Raw genomic sequence first — 17,645 nt, 5'->3', positions numbered from 1 at the left:
GTAATAGTTCAGGGTAAGAGAAGCTGGTCTCAGATCAGGTGCCATGCGAGAAGCAGAAAGGCAGAAACCTGCAGCAGGCTATGAGGGAGGCTGACCTCGGTATCCTTCCTCTCTACGCGGTCCCAGCTGCCCTCGCTGAGGCGGTCCTCGCTGTGGTCCGACAGAGAGTCCTCCTTATCGCTGTCGTCAGACTCTCGCAGACACGTCTGTGAAGAGGAGCAGACAGGGCAGGTTTGAGATCTGATCAGATACTTTAAGTGCTATTATAAAATTAAATCATTAATTAATCATTAATTATCATAAGAACAATACATCAGACTTTTGCCACAGACAGAAAAGACCTCTAGTAGGAGATGCTGAGTCCTCATCAGCATCAAACACTGCACTGTACAGCTGTAGTGCTAGCTCTTCTGCTAAGTCCAAATACTTGGGGACACCCTTTATAATGAATGCATTCATGCACCCATTGCAGACACAGATGTGTAAATGCACACACACAGCTTGTCTAGCTCCAGTAGAGAAGTACTGCCAATAAAATAGGACTCTCTGGAGCAGATAAACATGAATCTATTGGCACCATGCTGCCTAATGCCAGACGAGCTGTGGAGCAGTGGAACTGTGTTCCCTGGAATGATGAATGGTGCTCCATTCAGTACTCATGGAATGAGTTGGGGAGTTGGGAGAATAATGCACAGGTCTTCAAATCCCAACCTTGAGACCAGTTTCCAGTTCTGGATTTTGTAATCACTGGTGGTTAAATGAACTGTTACTCATTGTACTCACTGATGTAACTCATTAGTGTCATTCCATGAATTTTAGAGGGACTCCTTCACAAAAGAGCCCGAAAGAGATTCTTCTTAGATGTGTTTTTTTTTTATCTTAATAGTTATGAAAAAATGTAAGATTTAAAAATATTTCTCATGCGAAAAAAATCTATAAAGTAAGTCCCAAAAAAGTCTATAAAGTAAATCTGTAAAATGATCAGTTTTAAATGGTAAAATTTCTAGAATTAATGTCTTATTCAATATTAAAAGTGGCGATTGTTCTTAAAGTACTGTAAGTTTCTACTCTCCAAGGTCACCGTTCATTCATATCTCCCAAAGATTTTTTCCTCCACCATCTCTTCTAGCTCTTGACTTCACTGAATAATGGAAACTTGTTGTGTGTCTTGCTTAATGTGTCTTAATAAAACGAAAATTGCTATTACATTACAAAAGAAGAAAAGCTAGTAAATGTTTTATGAAAATCTTACAAAAAAATATTTGAGACTCTCTTAAGAGAATATGCAAATACCAAATTAAGTAAACAAACACTAAGCCATCTTTGCATCTAAAATCCTGGTCCTGGGGCTAGATTTACAAAAGTAATGCAAAATAAGGTAAACTCTAAAGTTCATAAGAGTGTCTCAAAACAATATCATGTGTAATCTGTGATTAAAAAAAATCTAATGCTTGCTTTATGCCCCCCAATATCATGTGTGATCCCCCCCAGTTTTCAGTGAAGACACAAAAAAATTGTCCTATTAACAAATGTGGATATTCTAAAACTTGCTAAAATGACAAGAAATGTTTTGTGCCACAGCTGCTTATCGCCTAAGTACATGCAATGCCACTCACTATGTCGTCCTCATAGTCTACGTCAGGCTCAGACGGGGGAGAGCAGTACTGCTTGCTCTCCAGCTTCATCTGCAGCTGCTTGACCTGCCGCCGTAGCACCTCCACCTCCTGCTTGTAGCTGGCCTCGATCTGGCGCAGACGCTGCTGGACGGCATCGACTGCCACTGGCAACCCATCATCATCCAGGTAAGCTGGAGCCTGAAGCATGCCCGGGGAGCCACCCAGAAAAGGTGAGTAGTGAGCTGGCGGCAGTATCTGCCGGAAGGAAGGTCCCAAAGCTGAAGACGAGGACGTCGAAGCGTAGAGCGCAGCGTAGCTGGTGTTTTTAACGGCGGAGATCCAGCCGGTCTGAACCGGACTGCCAGGAGACCGTGGGGGACAACATGGACCGTTGCTGGAGCTCTCTCCATGGGCACGAAGGAGCTTGTTAGCCAGGCGGCGGCCCTGCAAGCTACCTTGCTGGAGGGTTCCTCCGCAGGCTGACTGGACTAGGCCCTGCATGCTGTCCCAGTGCGAACCCAAAAGGGAGAGGTCCGTCAGCTGGCTCTGTGAGATCAGACGCCGTGCCGCTCGTGTGTAGTCAGCGGCGGCCGCTGTGGCCTTTAACGGGATGAGCTCAGTGCTTCTGATGTTTTGAGTCCTCTTTTCATCAGCTGGCACTGGGACTAGAACCTGGGCCTTGCCTACACTGGCTTTCCGAGCCGGATGCAGCTCAGGCTGGGTAGCGCCCTGCTCAGTCAGCGTCTCTGTAGAATCCTCCAGCGGGGCAAGAGAAGGGAGTTGTTTGATGGCCAAAAGCTCAACCGCACTAGGTGAAGGGAAGATGGGTGGCTCATTTGCACCCTCTAGCATCTCAACACCATTACACGCTGGAGTGTTGAGCGGATCTGCTGTATTAGGAGCAAGTGAGTCAGTGCTAGCATGCAGTTCCTGTGGTGAAGGCGGGAAGGGAGGGCTGGTTATTTGAGGCAGGGCTTGGTGTATAATTGGCAGATCTTGGCAGGGCACAGGAGGAGCCTGTTCCAATGTTATGGGAAGCGAAAGGGACGGTAAAGGCTGTGTTGTTAAACAAGGCTCCACTCTCGCATCCATGCAGCCATTCTCGCTAGGCTCGGGAGAGGCCGAGGGAGGGGTCTCCTCGCAGGTTTCCACCTCCTGGTCCTTGCTGCCCAGGCCAGTGTCGGAGGTGTCCTCTGGGCTGCCTGTCGAAACGCCTCCCTGGCCAGTCATCGGCTCCAGGGGTGGCCGTCCCTCCTGGCAGTGCTTGTTGAGGTTAGGATCGCTGGAGGTGCGAGTGAGAGCCACACCATTCTCACAAGCAGACACCAGATTGTCCATTGATCTGGTCTTAGGAAGCCTGTGTGAAAGGGGGTGGGGATGTATTTTTGTAAATGTATTTTTACCTTTGAATTGCACAATCATTACTGTCCACAAGAGGGCAGACACAGCTCATATAACATGGTAAGTAGTAGTTTGGGAACAGCACCAACACTTTTTTTTTCTTTTTATGAATTATTTAAATGTTTATGTATTTCAGAAGTGTACTTTATCCTATTCTAAGGCATAATAATAAAAAAAACACATGAAAACCTATTAATCTAAATGCACAAACACACATTATTGTAAAACTGGGGAAAGCCAGCATGCAACATACCTGACCTTTCAGATTCATTAACATTCTGAGCAATACTGCTTTAGAAAACCTCATATGGAGTTAAATTAATCAGTCAAAAAGTCACAATTATCAAACTTCTTACAGTACACATGCTGATCTGGAATCAGCTTACGCTACTTTAAATGGCACTGCATGGTACTACAGGCATTAGTAACAACTGATCTTAAATCAGTGTGCTTACTCAAACTCTTGATAAATAAGGTTCAGTGCATGTGTAAAAGACTGTGGATAGATTGGAAATTCTGAAATTGGAGTTCTGGTTGTCTGTTTATCAATGCTGAACGTTTCAGTTGATATAAATAAACTATTTTATCTCTAAAAATAATTTAAAAAAAGAGGCATTGTATTCGGAGTGTCCCTAGACTATGTTTTGGCACTGTATTTGTTTTCTGAATAGGAACACCTATCTGTTTCTCAGCCGTCCTTAGATATTTTAATAGCTATTTTGTAAAATGGGCGCTTTTAAGGTATGAAATAACACAATAATGAGTTCCTAAATCACAGTTATCCATGACCCTGACTTTCTGAATTCCTCTCAAACTGGCTTTAGTTACATGTGCTTGTGCATTGTGTTTTTCATTCAATTCAAGGTTCTTTGAGTGATGCCATAGAGATTCACTTTTGGTTTAGTCAAGAACCATGTTTGTCATGGGGACTTGTGAGGGTAAAAAACCTTTTGAAGGTCTAATAATGGTCCTTTACCAAAGTAAAGGTTCTTCACATGTTCGCATATATTAAACAAATGGTCCTGTAGATTGCAAATGAATATGAATAAAGAAATGACTGAGGAATATACAACAGAAAATACTGAATAATAACAAGAAGCGATCCATTCATTAAACAGAACATCATTCAGTTCCTCCCCCTTATAACTGCAGTTCTCTCATAATTAACATCAACTGTCTCACAGACCCTAAAATAGAGCCCTGTGGGACTCCACAAAATATGCTAAACTGTTACCAAACATAGTCGTTTCTGCAATATGATTAATAATAGACTAATACAGCTAGGGTTTGAAAGGTTAACCAATTAAAACAGTGATGTTAATTAAAATGTTGGAAGGCTCTCAGACAGTGAAAATGATTAAGACCTGCATTATTCTAACTCTAAGCCTCATGTCTCACTACAGAAACACACATTTCACAACAAACTCAGCAATCCTGGTAAAACAAAGATTTATAGTCGAATTAAAAATGTTGCATGCTGACCTATCCAGTGAGCGTGAGGTGAGCTCATCCCCCTGGGAGGAGGGGCTTAGGTAGATTTCCATAGCGTCTTCGGCTGCTGTGCAAGGGGATGAGGTGGGCAGGTAAACAGCGGTCCACAACTGCAGAGCTCGCGTGTGACACACCGGCTGCAGTACCTGCCACAGAGACCAAAGACAAGGAGAAGTCATCTTCTGCAGATTATCCTACATTATTTTGCTTTGAGGGACAAGCAAAGTGTTTTTGATGCCAGAGGAGCTTAAAAAGATTATCAGGAGCATCTGTCCAATAAAGACTTTCTTAGTCTCTTAAACTGCCAGGTAAAGAAATGAGCCATTATTAGACGTGGGGGGCCGGAGGACCAAGATCTGGAGCTTTTCGACTTCATAGTCGTTCAGAGGAAAGTGAGCCCCGAAGGGATTTCATTAACTTTTCGTTCTGCTGCTGTAACTAAGCACTAAAGTGTCCAAATGTTTGTGGACACTCCTTTTAATGAATGCTTTTAGCTTTAAGTTGCTGACAGACGTGAAAATGCACACACAGCTTGTCTAGTCCCTGTAGAGAAGCGTTGCCAATGGAATAGGACTCTCTGTGGCAGATTAAATAAACAACATGAACCTGTTGACACCATGCCTAAACCAGGTGTGGACTAGAGGGTAAAGCCTTGAGCATTGAGCTGTGGAGCAATGGAACTGTGTTTTCAGGAATGATGGATGGTGCTCCATCTAGTACTTTTGGGATTAGTTGGAGAACATGCTCTGATTCATCGTGTTACATGGCAATGTGTCTGTGTGTGATTCATAATTACCATATCATGGCAGGGGATGTAGAGAAAGTTCTGGAAGTTTTTGTTGCCGGCGCGGAGCAGGGACCAGATGGAGCAGGTCCGCTTGTAGACATTTCGAGCCTCTCGCTCGCGAGCGTTATTGCACAGGAACGTACCGTACAGACACGAGTATGTGTGCTGCACCAGCTTCACCTGCACAAACAAACAGTCACTGCCTTAGCTTCTGATTACGGGGGAGAAAAGTAATTAATTCTTCATGATCAAATCAGTTTGAGGAGTCACAAAACTTCAAAATCTGACGTTTACCCTCGGCATAGACGATATCTAAAATTAATTATAGCCTTCTGCTGCAGCACAGAGGTGCTTATATTCCATTTTTAGTTTATTATATCATTTTGCATCAACTAAATGAATGGAAACCTGTATATTGACATAAATAATAAGGGCAAATATTATACTGTCTTTGTTTTGGGGTAATGAATTGTGTCACCATCCCTTTTGCCAGCTGAACACTTTTGCATTTGCTGGAGTGAGTACTCTTTAAGTGACGCGTCGGCTCCCTGCAGGAGTATGTCCAACTTCATGTGTTTCCCATATAACAGAAAATAAAGGAGCCCTCCCAGGTTCTCTGTCAGTTCTTTTTCCCAACACGGCAATTATCATCTAGCACACTGCAAAAGCGCTCCTGCAATTTTGAGTTAATTAAACCTCTCATTGTAAGAAAATTAAGCAACACTGCCTTTACATTCTGCTTACTTATTTTCTTAATTATTTTTTATATAACAGTTAAGGCAGTCAAATTAATCAAGTTAAAATAAGAGTCACAGATGTAAAAAATATTGTGGGCAACACCAAAAAACTTTAAGGGTTAAAAAATGCACTGAATCAACAGGCGCCTACAGATTCCAGAATGAATAAAACAATAAATGCATAAAATAAAAAACAAACGAAGCCTATATGAGTTTCAGCTGATGAATGCACAGACACAAGCATGAGTCACCAAATGAATGGATGGACAGAAGGATGACGATGATGAGATGCAGCAGATGGGCAGCAAAATGAAAGGATTAAACAATTGGATAGATTAATGGATGGGTGGGGCCACACACCAGAAAGGCCTCAGTGAATTCGAACAGGCAGGGGAACTGCTTAAGGAGCTGATGGATGCAGTCCAGCCACTGCAGGAAGACGGGACACTGTTCGTTGACGTCCTCAGCGTTCTCCCCGTGGCCGCAGCGGTCTGCAAACTTGTGGCCAAAATCCAGCCACTCCGTCTCGACGAGCACCTGGAAACCCTGTAGAAAAAAAATGACTTAAAAAGAGTGTTCTTGTAAATGGTATTACAGCCATAATGATGCTTGCGATGACATCCACAAGACCTCACAAGACTGTTTTTATATTACATATCATATCTACACATTTTATATAAAGACACAAAGAAGTAGTTCCAGCAGCTTTGGGCACTAAAACTACTGATGCTTAGCAACATGCTATTACCAACATTCAAAGGCACCATTTATTCAGATGTTTTAACTTGCTTTTTAAAGCCTTCCCTGTAAAATTTTGGATTTCAGTTCCCTCACCTCAATGGTTCTGTAGTAGGGGTCCAGCAGGACCTTGGCAAGAGCCACGATCTGGGGGGTGCGGTCCCATCCATCCGAACAATGGACCAGCACTGGGCGCCCCTCCCTCTCCACCGCCGAAGACACAAGAGTGGCAGCTTTCAGCATGACTGAGAGGTGCTGCAGCCAACGAGTGCTCTCCAGAGCGGACAGCCAGCTGGGTACGACACAGGACACATTAAGAATTACATGAAACAATGTATGCTTAGCAACATCTCTAGAAATTCACAATGACAAAAGTGTCAAATAGTTAATCAATAACAATCTGAATGATAATGAATGGGAATTTTCTCGAAATACGGAGAAAATAAAAATACATTACTGCCAAATAAACTGATTTAATTCCAAGCCCACAGACAAGCACTATGTTTAAAAGTTTGTGGACAACCTCTCATAGTAAAGAAAGTAAGTGTATTAAACTGCACCTATTGCTATAACCTCCACAGAAAAGCACTGACAATAAAATGAGACAATCCAAAGAGCTGCATGTGAGCTCAAGGTCCCCATGGACAGTGCTCATGCTCAATTTCCAACCCTGGTCCTGGAGGCCCACTGTTCTGCACATTTTAGGGTTTTTCCTGTTTCAAGCGCACCTGCACTTGAAGAAGCTGAATACATTCATTAGAATGTGTGTCCACAAACATTTGGACAAATATGCCCAAGCAGTCTTATTAGTGTAGAGTCAAGTGTTTGTCTAGTCAGGAAATCAAACCCTAATCTGCCATGAGGAAGTTGGTGTTGTTAGCCACTACGCTAAGCCGACCAGCAATAGCCCAGGACAACCCTTTAGAGAACACACTTAACACACAATAGTGACCCTTAAGATACAAAGGGCTACACCAGGGTAAGGTCAGTTTAGCCCTGACCCAGTTACCTCTGAACCATGTCAATGTGGGTTTATTTTAAACTCTGAAGTCAACTCTGTACATGGAGCGCTCTCTAAATATAGCTCATCACTGGGCAAGTGAGGTCATTCACGCCCTGCCCGAAACTGAACAGGGTCTGAGTGTGTTTATGTAGGGAGCTAAGAGCAGTGAATAAATAAATAAATAAATAAATAAATAAATAAATAACTGGTGACTAGACCTTAAACTGGTGACGAGACCTCAAAATCAACAGTTGTCCTACCATTCACCAAACTAGCTACATATAAAGCTACAGAAAAAGTAAGAGTACAAGGAGATATGCTGTCTATCCCCGACTGCTAGATAGCAGTGTTGTACTACAGTGTTGTCTTCAGATCCCACTGCTCTGATTGGATAAGCAGTAAACTTTTCTTGTGCTCAGATTTTATGGTGGTATGTTGGTGTGCTTTTATAATATGGCAGTTTTCCTAAAATTGGATTTTCAGAAATCACAGTATACCGTCTTGATCACAGTATCGCACTATATCTCAATATAATGAATCATATCCCCTCTATCGTGATGTGTATCATCCGCTTCTTGCCAATACACAGCCCTAGTCAGACTTGAGTATAAGAGAGAAGGAGAGGATAAGAGAGTGGTTAATGAGAAGGTCAGTGGTTACCACTGCATACTCACTTGCCAGGATCAGGAATCTGACTGCATACAGCTCTCAGAGACTGGAAACTGTTCCTGATGGAGTGGATGTTGGCCATGCCCATGAACATCACCTCACAGTTTGGGTAGTATTCTGTGGACGGACAGACAGATGTTTACAATTAAGAAGAGGAAGGACTGTAAATCTATGAGCTTACCATTACTGCTTCAGGACTTTTCAGGAAACGACTCAGTGCATCATGAAATCTCTCCATGATCTGAGTATCTGGAGGCTAGAAGCTACCTACGTAGGAGACTTCATAACACTGTATATTTATCTATAACCTTCTGCCAGATGTTGTAAGATGTTTTATGAAGTAAACAACTGTATTAACATAAGGGGTCATATTCTATAATGTTCAGAGCATTTTATAAAACTAATGAGGCTTAATGAGTTTACATACATGGGAATGATGCTTTATAACAGTGTTATAAACAAAACAAATGCCAGTCATTGGTTTAAGGCCCTTATGTCAATACTTGAATCTCACTTTACTTCATAAAACATCTGGCCATCCTACAAAAAGCATCAGCTGTTCATCTATACTTAAATAACTGATAAATATAAGCTTATGCATGTGTTATAATGCATGTATACTGGTTGGTGTGACGCAACAGATCTGTGGCGCAACAGAGAACACCACTACCTGCCACTGAGCTACCACACCATGTTGGAGACTGGGGTTCGATTCCCAGTCTGGGTGACTATGCTACGCTACACCAATAAGAGTCTTTGGGCAAGACTCCTAACACTACACTAGCCCATCTCTGTAATACGAGTAACCTTGTAAGTCACTCTGGATAAGAGTGTCAGCTAAATGCTGTAAATATAAATGTAAATGTTAAAAGGTTCCTCTGTAACGTTGCCTTCAAGTAAAGCATGGCTGATCATTTCTGTGCGCTTCAGGATTATTTTTCAATGTTAGATAAAGCTTTTTGGGGGATTTTTACATTTCAAAATATAATCTAAAAATTGCTCACCACAACAACCACTGCATACTTTATTAAAAATTATTGTAATTATGAGAATCAGTTTAAACATTCAATATTTACACCCCCTCCAACTGCTGCAAGCCACCAAGCTAAATGCTGCTAAATGTAGACATGCTAAACCACAAAACCACGGTGTTTACTTGTGTCACAAGCAGTGTCATACCAGCTTGACACTTAATGAATCATAGGGCCCTAGGAGATAGTCCACAGCGCAGCAGTGAGCCAACACGTCTCCACACAGGAGAGCGGCCCCCTGCCTGGGCTGCGGCGGAGCGGTGAGGGTGGAGGGGAAAGTAGCTGCTGCTTACCTTCACACTCACAGCCGCCCCCCTTGGCTCGGTTGGCCACTGCAGCAGTGTAAGAGCGTGCATCCAGAATCAGCAGCTTCTGTGGTGCAGCGCTGGCATCCGGACCAGGACCACCTGTCAGAGATGAGTCTGGGAGGAAGGGAGAGAGAGAGAGAGAGAGAGGGTGAGCGAGAGGAGGGAAAGAGCGCAAGAGATGGACCATTAGGAAAATCAATACTGTCTCTTTTTGACGACCACTGCAGAGGAACAGTCTGGCATCACGACCACACAGACACATTGCTGCTGCAGCCAATTTACTCAATTCTAATTATTTTAAGTGCTAAAGAAGAGAAGATTACACTCTGTGTACAGAACATTATGTATAAGGTTACTGCACTGTGATTAATGTAATGCAGCACATGCTACTGGTTACATTTAGAAAGAATAACACTAAGGCTCAACAAAGTCACTGAGTCACATACACATGAGACTGCAGAGATGCAGCAGGTCAGTACTGTTACATTAATGCCCTGTTCCTTAACAAGCTGAAGATTCTCATCTAGAGAGACTGATAGGGCTCAGATTTAGGTGCTTTGCATCAATGATACTGTGTTTCTTTCAAAGCACTTCTAGCTTATTTAAATGAAGAACTCGGGAGTTTCGAAGTGACTCAAGAGTTTCGAAGTGAGTCAGTACATTTTCATTTATGGCATTTAGCTGACGCTCTTATCCAGAGCGTCTTATCCAGAGAGTCAGAGGTGAGTCAGTGTAGTATTGGGAGTCTTGCCCAGGGACTCTTATTGGAGCGCAGCGTAGTCACCCAGACCGGGAATCGAACCCCAGTCCCGTTGGTCAGAAAGTCATTAAGTCATTAAGGCTGCCAAGAAGTCAGTAAGTCAGTGAGTCAGTCAAAGTCAAAGTATTGAAAGTGCAGTTAGTCAGTCAAGAAAAGCTAAAAGTAAGGGTGCACGTATTTGTCACTGCACAGTGTACACTGCACAGCGAAATGTGTCCTCCGCATTTAACCCATCTGTGGTAGTGAACACACTACACACACACTAGTGAGTACACACACCCAGAGCGGTGGGCAGCCAACTCAAGCGCCCGGGGAGCAGAGAGGGTAAAGGGCCTTGCTCAAGGGCCCAACAGTGGCAGCTTGCCGAGCCCGGGAATCGAACCCACGACCCTGTTATCAATAGCCAGTCATTAAGTCATTACCCGTTCCAAACTAATGATAGTACAGGTAGAGAGTACAGTAGTCAGTAAGTCGAAAAGGCAGTCAGAAGGTCAGAAAGTCAGTAATTTACTTTCACTCTTACTCAGTCACTCTCACTAACTGAGCCACTTAGCAGATTGAAGAAACTCATCTAGGTGGTGATATTAGTGCTCAGCGTTGGTACTTCACATCAATGACACGGTGTGTCCCTGTTCTACCAGTTCAAAACCCTTCTAGCTGATTTAAATTCAGAACAGAAAGCACTGAAGGATTGTAATTGTTTGCCAAATCGCAGTTCTGATAGTTTTAAAGTTGTGATACTCTGTGCAACTCTAATTATAAAGTGATGTGCTACCTCAGGCCGTACTGTGTGCTCTGTCAAATAGACACTTCTGGCAGAATTTCACAAGTGAAATTTCTATTCAGGCCAAACTCCAACTGGACAGCAAAACTGGATGGACTGTTGATATTATAGTTAACTTTACATAAGCTATTTCTTCATTCCCTTCAATGATAAATGGAGTGTGTGGAAGTGAAAGCAGCCAACTGTGTGTGTGTGTGTGTCACAGCTAGACTACGCAGACGACCTTTCCCATAACATGCCGCACAATTCTTGGCGACCAGTGTGCAAACATGGTAAGAAACAAAAGAGCCATTGCCACTTTGCCTTGTCGCATCCGCTCCAAACTGGAAACCGTTTATCTCCTGTCCCAAAAAGAGTGTGTGGATGTGTGTGTGTGTGTGTGTGTGTGTGTGTGAGAGAGAGACAGCAACTAATTACTAATGGCTCTCCACCAAGTGGTTTTGTCTGCCTGAACAGGCTATATGCTTTTATTGTCCAAGAGAAGCGGAACCATTAGCAAATAAACTGGGGTGATTCTACACCATAACCAGGACTAAGTACATGGACAGATTCTTGGCGAAGTTCACCCTCTATTCATGTTGCTCATTTACTGCTGAATAACAGCAAAAAACCCACAGAGCATATCTCCCCAATTCTAGGCCTCAGTCTCGGTGCTTTTGAAAATAGCGTTCATAATGAAAGGGGAATTTCCCAAAGAACAACACAATCATCTTCACTATTAGCATGATCCAAAGCTACCTGGTTCAGAGTTGAATAAAAAACACAGTCACTGTCCAAAAAAAACATGTATCTCCAATATGATAACTTTACTGAAACTGGGGAAATTTTTTTTAATGTAAATTAATGTAGCAGAAATGTATACCATGTAATTCTGGACCATTCATCACAAAATGTTAAAGCAATGTTAAGAGCCGTGGATGTTTTTGAAAGATAAAATGGTTTTGATATGATGGCTAATTTATATTAATTTCATTGGACCAGTAAATTTGCAGGCGTCTTACCAAAGTCACTGTCAGAGGTGTCAGGTCCATCTCCACGTGTCCGGCAGGCAGGTGTGCAGGCAGTCCGAGACCCTGGGTCCAGCAGGCAGGCTTTAGCAATGGAGGTGACCAAATATTCATCCTCTGTGTTCCTCCAGCCCCACCAGCTAATCTCTGGCTGACTGCAACGTGCTATTACTGCCCCATTTTTCTGATGTCTGAGAGACGAGAAGAGAGAAAAATATTACAGTATTACTACAAATTTACAAACTACAATTGTGAGAAAAGTTAAAATCATGGCAGTGTGAGATGTGTGAAAAAGCAAAACTGTTAAACTGTGTCTTGAAATCAGATTTTTTATTAAATTATGCAAATAATTATATACAAATTGCATGTGATTTGTCCTTTATGCCCAATTATGAATACGATCCTTTATTTCTGAGGGTATCTGTGTCTAGGTCTTACCTGTACACCACAACTGGGATTCTCTTCCAGGACCTGAAGGAGGCTACGCTTTCCAGCTCTTTATCAGTGATCCACACTGGCACCAGCATCTTCTGAGGATAACTGGAACACAGCCTGCAGAAACAGAGAGTCGAAGGTAGAGAGATGTGGAACATTATTTATTTATTTATTTATTTTGTGTGTTGCTGGACTACTAGTCCATCTGCATTTATTAATTTAATTGCATTTGTAATTATCAACTTTTTTATTCTCCAGAAAATTTACTAATGTACTACACGGTACTAATGTCTACATTTTCTAATGTGTGCATATCTGATAATTATAGAAACAGTTGGACACAAAATAATAATTGAAATTTAATGAAATGATGCCAAGGCATGTTTGAGCTTCTTCAGCCAGGAACGGTAAACGGTCTAACGGTAAAAGGTCTAACAAACACTAGATTTAGACAATCACCATGATCTCATCTCAGTAAAATGCATAACATCTCTCAACCAGTTAAAAAAAAAAAAAGCATTCAAACCTTAATTTCACTGATGCAGACAAGTCACACAAGGGGTCAGACAAGTGGTTTAGAACATTTCATAGACTTCCTGTTTTTTTTTTTTTAAAAACACTAATTGGCAGCTAATTTGGACATAATTAGGCGTTTACTAAATCTTTATTTAGACTTGCATAGCTTTTTAAAAAGACTCTTTAAAAGAAGCACATAATTTATGATTGTGGCCGTGTTGGTGATAGTTAAGCGTTTGTTAGCAACGTTAGCCTAGCATCTCCCAACATAAAATAAAGAAGCACCCTTCAGATACCAAGCCTGCCTGGCCTGATGGGCTGCATTGGGCTAAGTAATAAATCATGTTTATTGAATTTTTTGCCAAATTATTTCTCACACATGCACATTAAAAGTTGAAAGCATGTGGATATCAATATGATTCCCCCTCATGATCTGAGTGAACAGGTTACCCTGAGTGGAAAAGTGGGTGGTAAAATACCAATGTCTGTGTTAATTACATATCAGGTAGATTACAGATTATAGCCATGATAAACAATCCACTTCCATATCAGAGCTCTGGGCTGGGTACACCTCTAATTCACCTCCCATCTTTCAAACCTGAACCTTTCTCCACCAATCATCTGTCTCCTTCTCGCTTTTTCAATGACAACCTTCACTCCAATTAGTTTAAAATCACCACAATCACCTACTGCCCTGAGGGAGGCTCAGGCAGATGGAAACATAGACACTCACTCACACAAACTAAAAATAGACATACACCAAGGAAACAGGAACCAGAGACACAACCTCCAAAAGCACACAAACACACACCAGCCTCTGTTGACTGAGGTGTGCTGCTGACTCACGGATCACAGCAGGTCCTGGCCTGCTTTAATTAACCACCTCTACAGTGGCCCACCATACACACATGCACACAGACCTTCCCCGCTGCTCAATCCCTTCAAAATGATCATCATTGGTGTTTTGACTAATAACAGAGTTTGACTGTAATTCCAGCCCAGTCAAAACACCAGTCCTTTCCCCTTCCGTCCATGCTGTTCTTTTCTTTCCTGACCATTCTTCAGCCTCCCTCAGCAGATGTAAGGCCATACACATACATGCACACACAGAAAGCTTCGGCAAAAACAAACAGAAAGCAAACGGCTCATCGGGTATTGCATTTTGTGGACCGTGCAGGCCGTACTTGTAGTTGCTGTTGATGTCGGACACTCTCCAGGCATTCTGCATGTCAAAGCCCATCCTCTTCACCTCCATCTCCATCCTCTGACGAACATGATCGCCTATGAGAAAGAGAAAGACAGAACAAGAGAGTCTGGTCAAATGCAAACAAGTCAAGTTGTTCATTAATTAGAGTCAAATTAAGGGGAACAAATGTAATCCAGGAAAATCGTACACAAACAAAATGGCTCAAATCATGAAACACTTCATTTTGGGGGAAAAAGACTTTGATAGACCCTCTTTTGATTGGCTGTCGTGCTTTGTGCCTTGTTCAACAAGAAGCCCAAACTAAAACTTCAACATGAGTGACTGGTGATAAACCACTACAGGTGAAATCAGGTAGATACGGTTGAATGTAATGGGGTTCACAAAAACACTGCATTTAAAAGGGCTGTTTTTCCAGCTTAGTTTCTTAATAAAGACTTTGTGTACAGTGGGGTTGAGATTTTGGTATGGTATGATAACCATTTCAGTAAATAACACAGTTTTAGGGTTTCACAGTTCGATATTTTACAGTACTTCCTCTTGTTGTAGTAGTTGTTCTTGGTATTATTATTATTATTATTATTATTATTATACAGTTTTACTACAGATAAAGCTTAAAACAATTAATTAATTAATTAATGGTATTACATTACTGGAATCTCCCTTCTGTTGTTCTCCACACCAAGAAAGACAATTCAACAATAAAGGTGCTTCAAAGGAACCATGTTTGTAATAACAGGCACTTAATGTAAAGGTTCTGCACTCTCACACATCCCTACTACAAACATGGTTCTTCATGGAACCTTAAGTGTTAGCGAATTGCCGCGACTTATTCGAGAAGTACAGTAATATTAAGAATCTGAAGTGTGTGAGTGTGTGTGTGTGTGTGTGTGTGTGTGTACCTGGTCTGCACAGATGCAGATGCTGGTCCTCGTCATCAGCACAGCCCCCCAGGCACCATGCGTGATATGCCAGAGCGAACAGGTCCTCCAGCCGGGTGGGGTGAGCTATAGCTCGGTTTAGCCTCTTCAGCCACTCCTGACACTGCTTAAAGGTGGAGAAGTGACACCTGATGGCACACAAAACACCCTCGTCAGAATCCCCATTGATCATTAAATCAAATTAAATCAAAAGCCATTCACTTTAAAAAGACACAGATACGACTGAAACACTGGACTTGTTATTGGGTTGTTATTGAGGAATAATCCAGTGGTTCCTAATCCTAACCTAAGCTCTACCTGTCCTATCAGTACTGTGGGGTTAATTACCAAGGGCAGCAGAACATGGAACAGAAAACATTGATTTTAAACACACTTTTAGATAAATAAAAAACCCCCAAACAAACAGAAAAAGCATAATGGCACACCCATTGGTGTGTTATAATGGGATTTCTGGGAAGCACAGCAATCCATGGTAGTATGCTATGCTCAACCTGTTCCTAATGAGGATTAGATTGAACAATGCTGGAGTATTCCTTGATGCTATTCCTGTTTACGATCATGTTATTGCTCTCGATATAAACAGAAATGACCAACAGGACCAATATTTCTACATTTCATGTTTATCAACATTTCGATACAGGTATGAGAAAATAATCGGATATCTGCATCGGCTCACAATTCCCAAGTAGGTGAATCCCAAATAATTATACTACTACGACACAGAGAGGGGAAAAAACGCTTAGAGCACTGGAGGAGGAGCGAGTGAATGAGTAGGCCCAAAATTCTAGGACGCCGCTATGTCAAAACACACACACCCACCACTGTCAACACACACACAAAGAGCTGCTCGGATATCTGTCTCTTATCCAAATTACTCATGACTCAAACAGCAATTTTACAGCACACAGAGATGGGAGGACTTATTAGGGCAGGTTCCTATAGGCCCAAACATCTGCCTGGATTACAAAACGTTCAAACCTGTAGAGCTCATACAAAGCTTCTGAGTGCACACTTTGAAGTTTTACAGATGGTGAAACTTTTGAGTGCATATTGTTCCTGTGTGTGTGTGTGTGTCTGTGTGTGTGTGTGTGTGGGGGGGACTAGGGCCTCAGAAACAGAGTGTTCTTTGTGCAGAAAAATAGAAAAGGGGAGCTGTTCCCAGTCGCTCTTTCTCCATGTAGCTGCTCTCCAGGCCAAAAATCCGCCATCCCCCCTCCCTCTTCCCAGGAGCCCTGAGCACAAAGGTGCTGCTCTGCACACATGGAAACATGTGAAAAAAAGCTGTCACACAGCTTCAGAAAAAAGCTGTCACACACTCTTAGACGCACTGAGGAGTCAGCATAAGCCTACAGCGCGCATCTGCATAATACCACAGTGCATGACTGACAGCTGTGAAGGGGAGAAGAAGAATGAAGAAGGAGGATGGAAATGTACAAGAATGGCCACACATACGTTAATGTCTGGATATTTCAGTGTCTTGATATAAGTAAGTGTGTGTGTGTGTGTGTGTGTGTGTGTGTGTGTGTCGTTCAACATTTTCAGGATAAAAGGATTTCCTGAAAGGGCTTTTCCACAAAAGCTGCACTGTATGGACTGTGACCGGGACACCTGCTCATTCATTGTTTCCTCTGAAATCAAGGGTATTAAAAACCAATTTGTCCTGCTTCTGTTGGAGTAACTGTCTCTACTGTCCAGGGAAAACATTCTACTAGATTTTGAAAGAGAATGAAAATTTGGATGGCATTCAGCAACAAGAGCATTAGTGATGTCAGGATGTTGGACGATTACCACCCCATCTTATCCCCAAGTCATATCAGCAGTATTGGATGGAGCATCATTATTCCAGAGAATACAGTTTTACTGCTCCACAGCTCAATGCTTTAGCTCACGTCTAGCATTAGGCAGCATGGTGCCAATAGGTTTATGTTATCTGCTCCAATGAGTCCTATTCTATTGACAGTACATCTTTACAGGGACTATTGGCATCTGTGTCAGCAAGTTAAAGTAGCTGAATGCATGTTTCTGAAGGGGTGTCCACACGCATTTGGACATGTACGTCAAAAGTCAAATACACATTTGTTTTTGATTACAGAGGTTAAGATCTTAGGAACTTGGACGCCGGGAGATGCTCGGTGCCCCATAATCAAGAGACCTCCGGTTCAATCTCTAGCAATGCCACAGACCTCCTATATATTCTCCCATATTCCAGCCTGCAGA

At 42.3% G+C, this 17,645-nt stretch overlaps 1 protein-coding gene across 7 annotated transcripts in view; it reads right to left on the bottom strand.

Annotated features, from left to right (window-relative positions):
- The window catches only part of mtmr4 (myotubularin related protein 4), a 97,237-nt gene that overhangs the window by 3,949 nt on the left and 75,643 nt on the right, over positions 1 to 17,645 (bottom strand). For 6 of the 7 annotated variants that reach the window (XM_072664736.1, XM_072664880.1, XM_072664954.1 and 3 more), the window contains 12 exons: positions 15,390 to 15,556; positions 14,468 to 14,564; positions 12,771 to 12,884; positions 12,327 to 12,523; positions 9,767 to 9,895; positions 8,448 to 8,559; positions 6,867 to 7,062; positions 6,393 to 6,578; positions 5,305 to 5,475; positions 4,500 to 4,654; positions 1,617 to 2,973; positions 69 to 206 (listed from right to left, as the gene is read on the bottom strand). In XM_072664736.1, coding sequence (XP_072520837.1) covers positions 69 to 206; positions 1,617 to 2,973; positions 4,500 to 4,654; positions 5,305 to 5,475; positions 6,393 to 6,578; positions 6,867 to 7,062; positions 8,448 to 8,559; positions 9,767 to 9,895; positions 12,327 to 12,523; positions 12,771 to 12,884; positions 14,468 to 14,564; positions 15,390 to 15,556 — 3,019 coding nt within the window. The remainder of the gene's footprint in view (positions 1 to 68; positions 207 to 1,616; positions 2,974 to 4,499; positions 4,655 to 5,304; positions 5,476 to 6,392; positions 6,579 to 6,866; positions 7,063 to 8,447; positions 8,560 to 9,766; positions 9,896 to 12,326; positions 12,524 to 12,770; positions 12,885 to 14,467; positions 14,565 to 15,389; positions 15,557 to 17,645) is intronic. The other variant, XM_072665034.1, reaches the window with a different exon arrangement.

Source organism: Salminus brasiliensis, chromosome 1, assembly GCF_030463535.1.
Source record: "Salminus brasiliensis chromosome 1, fSalBra1.hap2, whole genome shotgun sequence".
Taxonomy (NCBI): Eukaryota; Metazoa; Chordata; class Actinopteri; order Characiformes; family Bryconidae; genus Salminus; species Salminus brasiliensis.
Note: the sequence above shows the minus strand (reverse complement) of the source record. Positions and strands in the feature narration are given on the sequence as shown.